Source organism: Morchella sextelata, assembly GCF_020137385.1.
Source record: "Morchella sextelata strain SCLS chromosome Unknown scls_5, whole genome shotgun sequence".
Taxonomy (NCBI): domain Eukaryota; kingdom Fungi; phylum Ascomycota; class Pezizomycetes; order Pezizales; family Morchellaceae; genus Morchella; species Morchella sextelata.
The window spans coordinates 1,904,715-1,922,005 of NW_025408620.1; the positions used below are offsets into that span (position 1 = coordinate 1,904,715).

Consider the following 17,291-nt stretch of genomic DNA (forward strand, 5'->3'; position numbering starts at 1 on the left):
GGAGGAGTGGGAGGAGTGAGATGTCGGCAGAGATTGCCAATTTGGAGTATCGGGCAAAACCATGATCTTGCTACTCGGTGGTGTTTGCGAGGTGTACGATATCTGCGAAATCGAGCAATTTGGCTGCTTCTCGAGTATGATTACATATTTAAAGAAAGAGAGTGAATAGTCGTTTGATCGATTTGAGCGACTCAAGGGATCCAGGAGGAGATTAGGTTCTACATTTGCTCTAGTGGCAGGCACTGGGGAACTACTATTCATCTGGAGGCAGTTCGGAAGCGATGATATGGTTAGATTAGGTAGTATTAGATATCGCAGAAATTAGGAAGGAATTAAGATTGCGGTGAAAAAACACTTTTTGCAATTCCGAAGTCGCCATCTCTTTATTTCAATAATTCCTACCAGCCTCTAAAGTTATATCTTAAACGCTAGGTTGTTATTATTTTCCTGCCAACGAACCACATTTCGCAACATGACCTCTTCAAGAGTTTCGCATTATGGTATTATAGGAAATGAAGGATATCTGGCAAGAAGAACAAAAAACCACATTTCCAGACCACATTACACCCCCAAACAGCTACACAATACTACGGTTAAAAAATATTTGAAAACATAACATTCATCCCACCCTTACTCCTCCATCAAATAGCAACCGTTCATCCAACTAAAGTCTTTCATCCCCCTCATCATCAAAGCATATCCACCCTCCACCGCAATCTCAGCCCCACTCTACCAACCGAGGAGCGCCCACCACCAGACAAACAGTCCACCGATAAAGAGCCAAAGCTGCATAAGGAACCGTTTGGTCTCAGTCTCATGCTTGCTCCTGACTGCCCGGATGATATCGTCCTCCTCCTCTGTAGTAAGGATGTCCAAGTATGGAAACAACGGAGGTCTGGATGTTTGTCTGGCAGCTTCTTCATCAGAGCAGATAGACTCGGCATAGGACTTGGTGGGTGCGGGAAAGCGATGATTAAGGGTTACGGTCGAGCGTTCATGCTCAGCTGGTGAGGTGCATGGCGGAGAGTTTAGAGCGGTCGGAGCAGAGCCGAGGGCGATAGTGATTCGAGTCGGCGGGCGGTTGAGTCTCGTGTTCGTGAGGTGGAGACGAATTGACGATACGCCGGCGGTGACTCGGGGGTGGTAGATGGCGGTTGGAGATGCCTTTGAACGCTCCGCTGTGTTATGCTCAGACATGAGTGATAGGCAGAGTAGATATGCGTCTCGATGGTAGGCCATGGCTTCAGCCAGATTGGTAAGATTGGAGACTGTGGCTCTCATCGGTCCTGCAACCACAACACTGGGGCGGTAGGTTAAGAGAGAGTACGCTGCTGACAGAATCAGGAGGAGGATTCTAAAACGCATGATGGAGGTTGAATTGGTTCGAATGGGAACTAATTCAGAGGAGTGGATTGAGATGATGGGATGGAACGGATGCGGGATTGTGATCGGAATGAGGAGCTAGTTATGATAAAATATCAATTTATAAAATAACGCTTGCGTAACACAAAGTTAAATGGAGCGGGCATTTTGCCATTGCGTATATATGAGTATGAGTGACGATTGATATATATACATATAGCAGACACATTAGAGAGGGAATAGTAAAGTATATTTATCTAAGATATACGTGCTCGTTTTTCCGACAGATGTACAAGGAGAGTGAGAATGACTTACTTCAAAGGTTTGTCCTCATTACCTTTTACCTTCGAAATATCACTATCTGATAGGCTGCGATGCTATCTGAGTCTGACAGTTCACTTACTCTAAATTTGGGTTTAAGGCTTCTGATTAATGGATCGGTTTTAATGCGGACAAAGACCACTTCCGCATATATATCAATCTTTACTCAATATTTTACCTATGTAGGATACCCCGCGTGATATAAGTTATTGGCGGTCAACAGTGAGGTATCTAGCAGAGTTCAAGATTTGAACGTCCTTTCGCGACCAAGTGGCTGCCTGACAAAGAAGTGTGACATTAGTGTTCTAAGTGGATCTCCCAAGGTTCCAGCTCAATCCAGCAATTGAAAGCAGATTGCAGCGACCGACGAATATAAAAGAAACCAACACAGCAATAACCAACCCACACAACGAACAACACACTTCCGGATACACTCAACAACATCCATAAAAGTTTCAAGTTCAACGTCGTTCTCTAACTTGTACACTAAACCCAATTTCCTATCCTATTCTTACTCACCATGTCTATTTCATCCCAAGACCAACCCACCCTCAAGCTCTCCGCCCGCGGGCCTGACGCCGCCAAAGAGAATCCAAACGAGCTCGAGGCCTTCCTGGCCCTCTCAATCACCTGCGTCGACGACCCCACCGGTCCGGAGATTTTCGACGACGAAGCCAGTTACTCCCCTGAAGTGGCCGAATACCCCGCCAACGAGAACTACGACGGGACTAAAAAACCTGTTGAGGTTGAGTCCGAAGAGCCCACCTCCGAGGATGCCTCAACGGGTACCGAGAAGCCGGCTCTCTTCGCTCCTGGAGCGACTCTCAGGCGCCAGCGTCACCGCCGCGTCGTTACGAAGGACTGGAGGGACTTCATTGCTACGGTTGAGCAGAAGGAGGATGGGAGCTTGGTCGTTCCTGGGATGAAGGAGGGGGAGCAGCTGCCATTGATGTGCCATAGCTGTGGGGCGGAATTGGAGGATGATGAGCCGCATTGCCAGATTTGAGGGGTGGGATTTTGGATAAAGCGTTCATTACAGTGCGGTGAGGCATTTTGTAGGGTGTTTTGGCTTTTCTTTCGTATTAGCACTAGGTGGGAATTAAATACAGTCGTTTTCATATAAATTTGTGCTTTTGAGCTATGTGGTCAATTGTGAGATTTTTGATCACTTTTTACCGTGAATATTCGGGATATCAACGTCGGTTGATCTTAACATCTTCTAACTTCATAAGGCACAAAAGCCCCCGAAGCCCACGCAAGGTAGTACCGGTCAGATACGAAGGCATACTATTTATAGAATGATGATTAGACTATAGTTCTCATACTAACACTTATCGGCAATCTGTCCCATCTACGAAGAACTCCCTAGTTACCCCATATATACGTTGTATAGATCTCTACTATCTACATGTATATAGTGGGAGAAGGACACTCCGAAAACAATGACCCAACGATGAGGATCCCCTGAAATGTGATCGACCAACGTGATATTGGAAGTGCTAACGCTTTCGGAAATAGAGTCTCGATCGGGAGAGGTATGGAGGATATATAAAATCCATAGAATATCCGCAGAGTTTGTATTACTCGGACGGAAAGGGACGCAGTTCACTGGAGGTGTGCAGTATATGCCTCTTCAGTTGCTGATGAATGCTAGACCTTCGTTCTTAATTTATGTAACCTACTGCTCGTAGTTGCCATAATGGTAAGGTTGCATGCAATTAGTGAATTGAAAAGAAAAAGAAGAAAAAGTCTACTGCTCGTGATCTGCGTTGACCTGTCTGTAGGACACTTTGCTAGTCTTTGGACATCGTGTAAACATGTAATGCGAGATGAGGAGACCTCATAAAATAGAGAGAGATTGTGAGCAGTAAATAGAGGATAAAAGTAATCACATATTATTCTTCATCTCTTGATGACGTGTATAAAAATACGCGACCGTTAATCGAGAGAGTGTGTGGTTAATACATTGCTATCCTCTGCGTGTACGATGTCAGAGGTGGCCTTCTCGTAATACCAGAAGCCAGATCACCCTCCTACCACAACGTTGATGGCAGCTCACAAGCATATACGTATCAGCAAAACATGATAAATGAACGGCGAGAAGTGGATAGTATCGGACAGGGGCTGTCGTGGTGACGTAACTCGTAGAACTTGAAATATCAGCAGACACTCGCTATTTCAACTTTAGCACATGTCCATTCCCTACCTGTATATATAACTCGCAATATGTCCTGGCTTGCAGGAATAGGTAAACTCAAGCACACCTACTCTGCTCTCCTACCATTCGTAGTCTGACCACCTCCCTTTCAAGCACACATCTCCAGGCTTTCAGCATCCATCTATCTCCTCCACCTTCCTCCTTTCAATCCTCATATGCTGCCATAATAGCTTCAAGAGTCTCGAACTTATTCTATTCTCAATCCACATCCAAGCTTTATATAAGGTCCTGCACAAAGTGCGTAGATCCCTGCACCTCATCCTCCCGATATTCTCATACTGTCGACAACAGCTCTTCTCACAACCATTCCATCAAATAGTATCCGCATATATCGCAACAAAACCGATGGCTTCTATCCCGCGCGATTACGATCAGTCACTCGATACTGAGAACTCCATGTTCCCCGAGTTCGAAAACAACAGCACATCCCTGTTCCGTCCGCTCAGAAGCCCCAGGCTCCCAACCCACCCCGCTGACGCCGCCTCCGATTCAACCACAGCCTTTATCCCAGCTGGTCTCGAAGAAGAAGAAGGCTATTTCGGCGACACCGAAACAACCAAACCTCGCAAAAAGCGTGTCCGTAAAAACCGCGGGCGTTCAACAGCCCCTCCCGAAGATGAAGCTCACTTCGCGAATCCTAACGCCGTTGCTTTCATGGCGAACCTCCCCGGAGAGGTAGTAGGCTTCGATGAGCCGGAAGATGCTAAACCGCCTTCCATGCCCTATGGAATGCCCAGCGCTCAACAGCTAGGAATCATGAGGGTTCTTGCTGCCTTCACCCGGTCACAGACCCACGATCGCAGCTTACATGGCAACGGACCTCTTAACGGACGCGGCAACGATTCCACTGCGCCAAACTCTTCGCAGGGGAGTAACGCCTCATATTCCTCTGCTGGTAATGCGCAGGCTTCGTCAAGATTTCATGGTGCTGGTCCGTCGATGAGTACAACTTTCACACCAACTGGTGCTGTTGTCTCGCCGCTTGAGGCTCCGCCGAGGTACACTACATCTGGATCTACTCAGTCGACCTTCGAGCCTCCGCCGCCATACACTCGTGGAAGACGCCTTACCCGGGACAACTAGCTAGCGAGCATGCTGCTAGATTTGGGGAGGAGCATTTCGCGATCGTTGCTTGATATCTACATCTCTTTTTTAGTATGGGTGATTTTACTGGGTTGCGAAGATTTCGGTTGCTATAAAGGTTCGGTCATAGATGGCTATGGGCAAGGGTTTATGACATTTTACGGTTTTACAGTTGCATTTACAATGTTATTTAAACTTCACGAACAACAGTCTTTTCTTGCAAAGCTTAACTCGTTTAATGCTGTGATAGATGTGACGATTGCTGTCTCCCATTCGTAAACAAAAGGTAAAACTACCCAACTACTGCTATACAAGCACATCCACCGTACAAGAAGAACCATTTATCTCGGGTATATGATAAATTATACTTATAGTTCATCGTGTACTCTTTTTTATACCCATGGGAAATAGCGCCCCCATGATGTCCTGAACACCTCCGGATGAAAAATCCATATTTCCATGTCGATAATTCTTCGCCTGCATGACCCAGCTATAGATTGGTCCGGAATAGTGCGAAATGATTTAACATCGTATCTCCAAAATTGAAAAGAAAATCCCACCTCCGAGAACGTAAACAACACTCATAGCAAATTCGTTCCACTTAATTTCTCTCCACATCTTACACCGGGAATGCATGATATTCTCAACGGGGTAGACAATCGTCCACCGGTATACTGTGAATATATATGTCAATGTAAAGTCTTGAACCACTAGGTATAGAAGGTAGCAAATATCCGAAGATTAGGGACATCTAACTCTTCCATGACAACCGGCATGTAACTACTAAGAGCTTTCTAGTACAAGAACCCTGATTCTTGTACATGATGGGAAAGTACATAATCACTTCTACCCCACAGACTAACGAGCCTGGGCAGATGATGCTGAAATCATGTAATTTCCGTTTCTATAAGAACATATATCGCTATATTCGTTTATCATTTCCCTGCGTTGAATTATAGTTCTCAGAAGGTATTACATCTTTCAGCATTGCCGATGTAGATAAAGCGCCTAAACTGATTGTCTTACAATTTAGTGGCCTGCTTCCTATTTCGTTTTGCGTCCTTTTCCAGCCACTCGATCGACCTAACGGGTATATAATTGAAATAAACCCCGGTAAAGATGAAAATAATGAAAGAGCGATTCTATACCACATGTATTATGCGCTGAGAACCATCCCATAGTGCAGCTCCCCCCGCGATATCTGAGCATCTATAGTATGGGGAATCGATCGATCGAATAAATGTTCGAGCGTCAAGTTCGACAATAGAAATAAAGACGCATCCTGTACAGCTTCGATGTAAGCATACCCAGAGAAAGGTCGAACTCAATCTCGATGCTCATATGGCGGTCGGAAATCCCCAGAGTATCAGTCTATCTTCTCCAGGTTACTCAACAGCATCAGTAAAGTACGAACGACCGAACATAACAGAAGCAAACTCACAGCCCCAATAACATTTCCAATTCTTCAATCTCAACCCAATTGCATCATCACACCTCCGAAGTCCTACCACTATCTCATTCGCACACTATGAATGACCTCCAACACTCCATTGCGGTCCTCCGCGCCCCCGCCGCCCGCCTCCGCGAGCACCTTGAAGTCCTGCGCACCCAGTTCTATCAGTGCGCCCAGGATATGCGCAAGGTGGAACTCACGCTCAGAATGATGCTCGAGCACGCTGGCATCTGGACCAATGACGAGATCGTGCATAACATTAGAGTCAAACTGGCCATCTGGCGCGAGGCGCGGGCTCTGAACCGCCAGATTGTACACGTGCAGCGGCAGATTTCTGCCCTGGAGGTCAGGTTTACGTCTGTGATGCGGGATCGGTTCTTGTTGGATGTACTAGAGGAATTTATGTTGGGGGAGGATCAGGACGATGACGGCATTTCTCTGGATGAGGCGGACGAGGAAGGTGCAGGTGCTGGTGAGGGTGCTGGGGATGGTGAGGGTGGTGAGGATAGTGAGGATGCTGAGGATAGTGAGAGTGGTGAGGCTGGTGAGGATGAAGATGAAGATAGTGGTTCGGAGCTGGAAGAAATGCCGTTATGGTTGTAATTGGGATGCCACCTTTCGGTGGGTTGTTTGGAACGATTTGGGTCATTCTTCAAGGGAATTCGAAGGCCCCTGGATTGTAAAATTAGCTCATGTGCTGGAGGGTGTTATAGATATACGTTGTTGGACACTTTTTTTGTACGGATTAATTAAGTCTATTTAATATTAATTATCTTTGAAAGTTATAAGTAGTACGCATGCCATTGAAAAATCTCAGCTCTTACAGTCTGCATTTTGTCGTTATTTAAAACGTGATATATATATGCAACAAGTCTCCAGATTTCGATGCACGAGCGCGCATGATCTATATGCCATATATGAATTGTTCCGCTCCGTGATGATCTCCGCCCAACCTACCACTTGTTTACTACCCCCCAATATGCCCTATCAATTCACAAGCATAGATATTTGTTTCCCTTGAAACTTCCGCAAGGACTGGATTCTGCTGTGATCGCTGCTGTAATGTGGATCACAGCTGAGGTCTCCCTTCCCCTAACCCAGCCTTGGCGTTGGTGTCTCGGATACAATTAAACATTACACCACAACCCGCGGTTTAGGAAATTCCACGCTCAGAGTAACCTCTGAAATTATAAATGTCACAAATGGGTGGCCAGTGGCTCGTGATGTAGGTCGTCGTCGATTGTGATCGATTGCAGGGCTAGGGCTAGGTGTCTCCCTAGCTCGCTTTACCCTCGCTACCTTAACTATTACTTCCTGGCTGCTGACAGTTGTGTGGGCGAGCGTGGTATAGTGGTAGACGCCTCGTCAACGGAGGACACCGAGTGGGCTAGGTCCCATGACAATTTTTTCAAAATATTCTAGTCTAATCTCTACTACTCTAAGAGACCCTACCCGTGTCAAGACCTATCACCTCCGGTGATCCTTAGTGAACTCCAACAGGCTCCAGTAAGACCCAGCCATTGGAGGAACACTTTTGGAACTCTATTCAACCGCCCTTGGAAGTTCTATATATTCGTAAGGACAGGTGCCATCTAGATGCGTTGGAGAAGCAGCCATTGCAGAATCCGAGGTATCACATTTCGTCCTATTAGGGATTTCGTCGTCGAATATTCATTGAAGCTAGCATCTTGCGTTAGAGGCACAACTCAAGCACTACGAGCATCACATATCACTTTCTTCGCTCTTCGCTCAGTACCTACCCTGGATCTCAGCACACTATTATTGATTCTGCGTTTCAAGGACACCATTAGTGGTGCCAAACTACGTCTTTGTTTTTCAAGCTCGCAATACAAGAACATGAAAGAGGATTTTCAAAGCGATTCTATCCTACTTGAAAGCATCATCGCTTATATAACACGCCCGCTTGCCCTCCCAAACATCTTCCACACACCGAATACTACACCACAACCCACAACCCAACAAAACACAACAACAGCCCAATAGCCTCACCAATAAACCAACAATTACAACTCACCAAGTATGTCCGACCACATCAAGAAACCTGCTCTTCTTAAGCCCGGCTTTGAAGGCCCCGCCCCGCCGCCAGACTATGAATCGGCCACCGAGTACCCCCTCGGCGCCCTCCTCTCGGGGTACTTTGAACTCCCGGAAGAGCTAAGAGGTGGTCCGGAGGCGGATGCGCAGTTGAGTGAGTTTCTCGAGCAGTTTAAGGTGGCGCATGCAGAGCAGATTGAGGGGAAGAAGTGAGGTTTTAAACGAGGGTGATGAATGGAACTGGCGGTGAAGGGCAAATTAAAGGATAGTTATTATGGGGACAGAGGTGGGAGTGGGTGAGTAGTAGATTATGTCGCAAATTCTTTCGAAACCTCTTTATTACTCAGTGTAGTGATGTGCGCCAGTTGTAAGCGATAGGGGTTGCCGGATATAATAATAAGAATTATTAAAAGGACTTAATTACACTTTCAAGAAACAGTTTAACTACCCCTAGTTCAGGTTCAATGACTACACATCGTTGCCTAAATGCAGTAAATGCCAACTTTATCAAAGTCTTTGCCAGATATGTTGACCCTTGTGAGCAAGGGTTAGGGTTGTTCTTTCAATCTTTTGAGGGACCGGGTTTGCGTTCCTTCTTGCCAAATTTTCTTTGAGCTGGAGGCGTTCCGGACTCAGAAAATGTCCCGAGAAAAATGAAGCACGTTGATCACGATGATATATCGGTGGTCAATGTTCACTCGATAAAAATCACTTCATCTCAAAACTGAGTCGCACTACTCGGCTCTAAGTCCTCCGCGATGCCGGGGTTCATGTTCCGATTCATCTTGAAATAAAATATTCGCACAAATAGTTCGCTTGGCACTATGGTGTAAATAAAAAGTACAAAAGGTAGCATTGATGGTCCAGCCATATCTACTACCCCCACCCCTGGATTGAACCCTGAACCTCCTGTAATCGAAGGCAAGGCACAACCTCACGGTGTCCGTCCGGGGGCGAGTGTTAACCGTTAGGCCACACTCGCCATGTCTTATTTTCATCCCAAGTGCTATTGAATGCCAAGCTTCCTACAGGCGCCAAGACTTGAGGGGAGACATAAAAATGACAACAAGAGTAAACCGTCACCGAAGAGGGGAGGGAGAATCACCATGCTCAACAATCTTATATTGCAAAATATATAGTGAAATAATATATAATACCACTTGAAATGTCTTAATTCGAAGAGAGGCCGGTTTCCATACTATCGCTGTATCGGTTCGCAGGCGGGGCGAGCGTAACGGAGGGGAAAGAGCGGTGCTATGATGAGATTCTTTATTTATTTAGATTTAATTAAGTACTTGTCATCGTTCTTACAGTCGTCTTGCTTCTCCTTGTGATCACATTGATGAAGTCCCCAGCCCAATTCTTGCCCTAGACTTGGTGGGGTTCAGATGGTTGCGGTTGCTCTAGAACCCTAACCCTGCATAACCGCCTACTACATCGCCTTGTTACGGCTCATTCATGAAGCCGGTTTATTCACGAAGTTTGGTGAGTGAACTTGTTCATCCAGGAAGTGAGATATATATCGGAACGTCCCAGCTCAGTCAGGAATAATTCAGTCCATTCACGAAGTCAGCGGTAAAGTGTGACGAAAAAATCCTCCGAATTTATTCTACCTGAATCTTATGCCCATTGTCGCTTATCACCTCATATATTCTTCCAGGCGCTCTTTCTTGTGTGATTTTATCACACAAGTATAAGTATGAAGCTTAAGACGTCTTTTATTCGGTCTATGATACAGAGTATTTAAGGTATGGTGCTTTTGGTATACGTGTGGTATAGCCAAATGGCTACATAGCTATCCATACGTCCACCAACGGTGTTTACGTAATAGTAGTAGTATAAGCAAAGCAATGCTTCGAGGCATTTACACAGCACTCGTATACGCTAACATTCTTCTAGTGCCGAGGGGTTTTCTTTACCGTTTAGTCAGGGAATAACGTTTCCAATACGCGGAGGGAGATCAGCTGGAAGAGCCCAATATTTTGATCCGTAATAATCAATACTTCCTGACTGAACTGGTTCACCCACGAAACTTCGCGAGTGAAATGTCCTCGTGAATGAGCCGTAACAGCCTCAACTCCGCCAACCATTTATGCGGCTCACTTCCATCGAGCATTAATCAAAACCCGACGCAATTTTCAATCGCGACATCATCGAAAAATGACCTATAGCCCCAGGCCGTGATCCAGACAAGATTCTTGAAGGTCCTGCCACTCTTTCTTATACTCCCGCAGCGCCCACCATGTAACCATCCAGACTCAGCGGCGGTTGGACTCTCCTCACCAATAAATGCAGAGACGGATTTCTGCGCCATCTATCTCGCTGAAGTGCAGAATGGATATTCCAAGGTGGGATAAAGCTCACCAGAGTTCATACACTCAAGACAACTCTGAATCCTCTGGCTGCACGGTCTAGGAGGACACAAGGTACGAGCTTCTTCTTGCTCTTTTCTTGGACATTTGGAGACGTTTTGACATGATCATTGACTGATACCTTTCTTTCCACAGACATCCTAAAGCAATATCGGATTATTGGCTTACAAACGTCAAGCGAGTCCACCGCAGCTCTCGGAGCTGAAGTCCTCTTGCTACAATGGGCTGCGCATGTCATCTAGAGTCTATTCCCTGATTATATAATGTTCGTTCACGCAGGCCCTGCTCACATCTTCGTGGTCCTAGTTGTTAACTCGAGCGGGTAGATAGTTTCGGATTGATCTAGTAATGTTCGACTGCGTTGTGTGGACTTTGTAACATGCGAAATTAAAGGCAACCTCTCGTCGTCGAGAAGAAGCACACACTGCGACAGCCGATAAGAAAGAAATCGCCACCAATATACATTTCGCAGATAGGATTTAGTACGTATCCCACCACAATGATATATACAAAATAAGAGGGATCATACTGACTAGAGCTATTACGTTCCCTTTTAGGTACGACCTGTCCTTGCATGGCATATATCCCCCACCGCAACAAATGATCCGCAGCGGCGATGACCTACCTTGCTTGGCGGGAATTACATACCTTTTTAGATGAAACTACCTGGTAAAGCCTTCGCTTTGCATCGTGAAACGTGGCATGCTACATACAACGCACTAGCGTAGTGCATTGTCAAATATGTATCTTCATAGAGGAAAGGGCTTAGCTCGAGCCCGTTGACCGGGCAACGGGAGTGCATACTTCGATATCCGCAGGGGAGAGAACACCATGGATCCGCTCCAGGGCGCAATGACATCGGCAAAAGTTGTGTTCTATAAGAGGGTGAAGCATGTTATTCCTAGCGTCATTGGATAGAAGAGAATATAAAGAGAAAACTGTCGATCAGTCGCTCAGCATAAGGGTTGGAGGATGTGAGCGGGGAGAAGATAATAAAGTGTGGGAGCCAGTTTTTGTTTTTCCTTCTTTTTTTTCTCCTTTTTTTCTTTTTTTCTTTTTTTCTTTTTTTCTTTTTTTCTTTTTTTCTTTTTTTCTTTTTTCCAGCGAGCAGAACATGATTCCTTGAGGTGGGATAAGAACAGACATAACACACGATGGGACTCATGCATTGTTTTGGAAACATGAAAAGAGGCGTATCCGGTGCCAATATATCGGACCTAGTGAGTAATACACCTAACAGAATATCCATTGCTGACATAGAGTTTACAGGTATATATAATCCGGCTACACATATAGGTAAACCACCGGTTTTACAGGATCCGAGACAGAGAGGCGGTGTTTCCCGAGGAAAGACATTAGGCACTTCTGAGGGAATAGTATCAGGCCTGCTGTAGGAGATGGTCCTATTTTCCACCGCTCCTGGGGGCGAAGTGCTGTCAGAAGCTCTAAGCGAGTGACATTCCATGACTACGTGGGGATAAAAGGATGTATAACTAGGAGAAAGGTCACCGTCCAGGAGGGGACCTTCTACCTATTCTCTATACTGGATACCTCAGAAATATTTATATCACATCCATTACGCCGATTGTCCAATAATTGTCATTATTGGTACATGGTCCGGCAAAGCACGAGCGTGGTTTCTATCGAAAGTCTATCTATGTCGACCTGATAGCGGGTGACAACATTTATTTCAAGCACCTTTGCGGCCAGGACAGACAGATGGGGCAGGCAATTCAGCCGGCACTAAGCTAAGCCATGCTAACACAACAAAAGGCGCGATAGCACAAGTCCAAGCACCGTGAACTTCTCATTTCGAAGAGATGTAGAGGAGCTAATGCGCCCGTCAGTTGACTCGGGCTCGTTCCCAAACCAACACTCGCAGCACAGGTCATACCAAAATTCTCGTTTTTACCCACACATTGCTCTCACTGGCGGTATTAACCGGGCAAGCCGCCGGAGATCATCGCGGTGGGATTACATATTTCTGAGGTGTCCATGAAATAGGGGGAGTATGTTTGGGTGTTCGACGGGGATTGATTGTTTAACTGGTGGTAGTTATACTTTATTTGTACTTTCAAGTTACAAGTTGTGTCGAGCAATACTCCGAGTGATATCTGATGACGGATAGTTTGCCTCGGAAGAGCAGCGACACCATGTTATAACGTCAGCACAGTCTGAGACTGGAAAGATTGAAGCAGGAGTATGGGAGTAGATAATATTATAGATTACATCTTCCCCTTAAACACTATAATGCCATCTACATGTGTTTTCCACGGCCTGATGAGGTCGATCTCTAGTAAATGGAATAAGTGAAGGAATCTTGATTCTAGACGGAATAGGCAAATATTATCAAGTTTTATCCATATATACGTCTAGATACTGAAATGATATGTGTACGAATCTGGGTGGTACACTGTCTTCAAACGGGGTGGAGTTGAGATATCGAGAACCGAGTGATAATCCGTGATTCATATATTATCTGATATGGATTTAATTTCGGCCGGAAGTTATCTTTAAGTATAAATAATGAGCATTATCATAGCTAGCTAGCCAATTACAATAATCAAGATATGTTTTCTGACCAGCGTTTCTCACAATTATTCCTGTCAGGGGTGGCCCGCTGAGTCCATCCTACAAGATCACACAGTCCATGAATAAATACGTACGAGGAGTGTTCCGGGGCTATAAGCAAGTTAAGTGATCTATTTATATATCAAGACATAGCCTGAAGCCACCTTATCAAGCAGGCCAGGGACTCCGATCCTTTTGCGGAACCAGAGCTGGATATGACGGGTTCGAGTGAGAGTCCACGATTGGAACGCATTTTATTTTTCATTAACTCATTAATTGTATGCACACCGTAGTCTATGACAATATAGCACTGCCTCAGAACTTTCCAAGCACTTCCTACACCTCTCACACACTAAGAAAAATAACAAAAGAAAATAATAAAGTAAGATAAAGAAATATGATGGGAACGCATTCAAGGACAATATGTACATGAATAGTATTTTGTCGAGTCTACATAGTATTCGTGATTGTCTTCGGTCTCTGGAAACACAAACTAGGAGAAAAGAACCTCTCGAACTTTAATTTAGATGACGATGAAAGTCAAGTAGAGGGGCGGTCTTGTTTTTTCTAGGCATGCATGGGGTCGATCGACCAGGTCTTGTTTTAGAAACATACGGAAATACCTAAGCGAAAGTTTTTTGTTCCCTATGACTACCTGACTAGGGGTATTATGTTGATTCCCTCCTACAAAGAGTTTGACCAGTGAGCGGGGGTGAACTATATATCTCGTATCCTGCTTATGACGTCCCTAGTATATAGAACCATAGGGAGAACGCTCTTATCTTACTGTTATCATAAAGCATTCAGAAAAGAGATTAGTTCCATTGTTTTGTCCGAATCTTTAATACTAGTATCAAAGTGTGAGAATATTTCGTCTCATTCCAGTCCTTTCCCACTCCATTTGGCCGAAGCCCGCTCTCCACCTCCCTTCTGCCTATTTTTTCTGACTGCATTCTGTGCTCTGATTTCTCCTCGAGGGGTAACCAGAGGTGCATGTTGACGCTCCGGGTGTTCATCATCCTTTGCCGGGGGATGGTAGAGTAACCCATTATTCAATTAACTATGAACCTGAGCCCCCGCAGTTTTTACCCCCACTTATGTGATCTCCTTGCTAGATATATCATTATCCCTGACATAGTCGATCTTTCGCACATACTCACTCTTCATTGCATTCTGAATCATTTCCCGTTTTCTGCTGTCCAGATCCGAGGCTTCCTCATGTTTATGCGAGCTCAATACTATGCCGATGGCTATAGCGATTTCTAGAGAGGCGCGCGTGAAGGATTAAGTTATCCTTAGTTTAGAAATGTGAATAAGGTCGCTAAAACGAGTCGAGTACAGCCTGGTGCATGCGTATCAGCAGCGCACTGATCGCCGACGAATTTGTTCTGATTTCAGTCCTGAAAAACCCGGACTCTGTGCACATAATCATCTGTTCGTAATTGAAAAGTGGTGAATATCCTATAAAAAGATGATCACTGATTGAATTCCTATGTACAAGCTGAGGACCAGCATGATTTAGCGAGCGAGGGTGAAGTGGGGTAGTAAAGGCTAGGCAAGGTAGACCGATGCTATGTACTGGTCTCTGGCCACACCTTTATCATGACTGCGTAGCTGAATCTTTTTCGGTCATGCTGCGTAGCTAGCTCCACCGTTTGCGTAGATATGGTCGACGCCTGCGTATACTGCTGCAACCTATCATGCGTAGTTGTCCAGAAGGCATGCGTAGATGTATACAAGAAATACGTACACTGCCAAATGACTAGACAGGCACTCTACGCATTCATCTCTACAGCACTAGCTGTAGTTGCTGGTCCTATGTTTCCAATGCGCAATGTGGCTCGTAGTAGCTTTTGACTACACGCAATGACATCGGCAGACCGCTGAGTCTTGACCCTTGAGATGTTTCCATCTTAGTATGATTTTACAGAGCAGGAACCTTGGATACTCTAGATCTTGGAGTGGAGAAAAACGTCTATTTTAGAACAACTAGGCCCCGATCAATGCTACTTCGATAGTACACTTTAGAAACGGATATACAGCACAAAAATCAAAATTACGTTGAGTGCATTCAACCCTAAATACAACTTGAGAACAGATTGCCAATAGATAATTAATCCTCGCGGCTGGATATCTTAAAGCATGTAGTTCATTAAGGGTAGCTCAATCAGTGAAGCAAGAGGGAAAAGAGACATAGCATGCTGGAAATTCGGTTAGATCTTCTTAAATCTCGCAACAGTGAGCCTCTACAACAGGGTCTAACAGAAAATGGGCACGTCAGTCTCACTTTTATATATTTCCATACTATGTGGGACAGGAACCGAAGGAAGTGAAGGATCAATTCGCCCGCCTACTACAAATTCTGAATTAAAAGTAACCTGTGCGGCGTTAGCCTGGCAAAGGCATACATTTAAAACAGAATATGACCACGCTGCTATTGCTGTAAACTGTTATACAGCCTGCTGCAAATTCTGTTCGACCTTCCGCACGTCTCCCAACGGAAGCCGGTTCAGCTTTGGGTCGAACAGAAAATGAGCACGCCAGTCTTCTCTGAATGCATCTCTTCATTAAATGGGACAAGGAACTGTAGAATGTTTAGATCAAGCCCGCCTGCTACAGGTTTGCCTAAAGGATTGACCAGGACGGCGTTAGCTAACGACTTTGCACATCTAGAGGAGAGAGCATGAGCACGCTACCATTATTGATGTTGGTATTGAGATGTTAGCCATCCTGCTGCAAATTCTGTTACAGCTTTGGAACATGCCCCAGACGGAGTGGAGTCCAGACCCGCAACAGAAAATGAGCACGCCGCTCTTTCCTCAATACCCCTCTTCATCGGCTTGGACAGGAATTGTTCGAGCCTAACGAGTCCAGCCCGCCTACCACATATACTGACAATCTCATATAACGACAACAGCATTGTTGAACAGGTCATGTTCGATTGATAGAACACGAGCACGCTATTTCTGGGGCTGTCTTTGTTCATCAAGGATGTTTAAGGGTGAGAAAGCCTACCAGACATATCGTTAAGCATCTATTCCTAACATCAACAAGGAATGCCGAATAATCCTTAATACCAGTACGTGGGAACGCTTCTACTTACAGTAGAAGGGTTCATAATCGTTTCGGAATGCGAGCCTATTGATCAGGTATGTTAGATTTGGTGTGGGACCTTAAATACTGAAAAGAAGGAAGGAAGGAGTTAATTACCTAGAGATCTGTGACTCTCCACGAAAAGGCGGATTACAGTATGTAGGTATTACAAGCTGACTCCTGGAGAGATGTTAGTCAACTGTTTGAAGAGAAAAGGGGGATGATGAACTTACCGCTACTATCTCTACTCAGAGGTGTGTTCCATTTTACTTAGCAGATAGATTAGCGGATAGATGAGTTGACAAGAGCAGCCAATAAGTGCAACCACTCAATGAATGTCATCGAAAGATGAACTATTTCTCTCTTATCATCAAATTATTATTATTCATAACGAAAGAATGGAGATTGAACGTACATCTTTACCTTCACCTAGGAGCAGTGGCCAATTTTGTCGTGTCGATGTTGCCAGCAGACCCAGCATAAGAAAGTGGGGTTAGAAATTACGAGAGATAGGGAGAAAAACTGGTATTTAAGCACAGAATGCCAAGAGCGTTTCTGTGGCTCACTCTTATGACAGCCGTTGTTGTAGGTCATGTAATATCTACTTCTCTCTATTCTACCGCAACTAGACATATATCTCTACCCGGTGCCTCTTCATGGCCATCTTTCCCTCGCTATTATATTGCCCGCAAAACTATGTCTACTGGCCCCAATCAAATGGAGGCAAGAGATTTCAGATTATGTCAATCCATCTATCGTCCAG

General features: G+C 45.1%; 6 protein-coding genes across 6 annotated transcripts; 5 read left to right on the plus strand and 1 right to left on the minus strand.

Moving 5' to 3' along the window:
- Window positions 1-729: 729 nt before the first annotated feature.
- H6S33_011057 (uncharacterized protein) lies at window positions 730-1,365 on the minus strand (the record flags this gene model as incomplete). The annotated part of the gene is made up of 1 exon (XM_044842444.1): window positions 730-1,365. One exon carries the CDS (start codon window positions 1,363-1,365, stop codon window positions 730-732), a length of 636 nt encoding a protein of 211 aa, XP_044696987.1.
- An 838-nt stretch (window positions 1,366-2,203) lies between these two features.
- Window positions 2,204-2,689, plus strand: H6S33_011058 (uncharacterized protein; the record flags this gene model as incomplete). Its single annotated transcript, XM_044842446.1, has 1 exon — window positions 2,204-2,689. One exon carries the CDS (start codon window positions 2,204-2,206, stop codon window positions 2,687-2,689), a length of 486 nt encoding a protein of 161 aa, XP_044696988.1.
- A 1,557-nt stretch (window positions 2,690-4,246) lies between these two features.
- On the plus strand, window positions 4,247-4,984 carry H6S33_011059 (uncharacterized protein; the record flags this gene model as incomplete). The annotated part of the gene is made up of 1 exon (XM_044842447.1): window positions 4,247-4,984. One exon carries the CDS (start codon window positions 4,247-4,249, stop codon window positions 4,982-4,984), a length of 738 nt encoding a protein of 245 aa, XP_044696989.1.
- Window positions 4,985-6,512: 1,528 nt separating this feature from the next.
- H6S33_011060 (uncharacterized protein) lies at window positions 6,513-7,040 on the plus strand (the record flags this gene model as incomplete). The annotated part of the gene is made up of 1 exon (XM_044842448.1): window positions 6,513-7,040. The coding sequence occupies one exon, from the start codon at window positions 6,513-6,515 to the stop codon at window positions 7,038-7,040; it is 528 nt and encodes a 175-aa protein (XP_044696990.1).
- Window positions 7,041-8,477: 1,437 nt separating this feature from the next.
- H6S33_011061 (uncharacterized protein) lies at window positions 8,478-8,705 on the plus strand (the record flags this gene model as incomplete). Its single annotated transcript, XM_044842449.1, has 1 exon — window positions 8,478-8,705. The coding sequence occupies one exon, from the start codon at window positions 8,478-8,480 to the stop codon at window positions 8,703-8,705; it is 228 nt and encodes a 75-aa protein (XP_044696991.1).
- A 7,301-nt stretch (window positions 8,706-16,006) lies between these two features.
- On the plus strand, window positions 16,007-16,380 carry H6S33_011062 (uncharacterized protein; the record flags this gene model as incomplete). Its single annotated transcript, XM_044842450.1, has 3 exons — window positions 16,007-16,054; window positions 16,109-16,288; window positions 16,366-16,380. The coding sequence occupies 3 exons, from the start codon at window positions 16,007-16,009 to the stop codon at window positions 16,378-16,380; spliced, it is 243 nt and encodes an 80-aa protein (XP_044696992.1).
- Window positions 16,381-17,291: the final 911 nt, after the last annotated feature.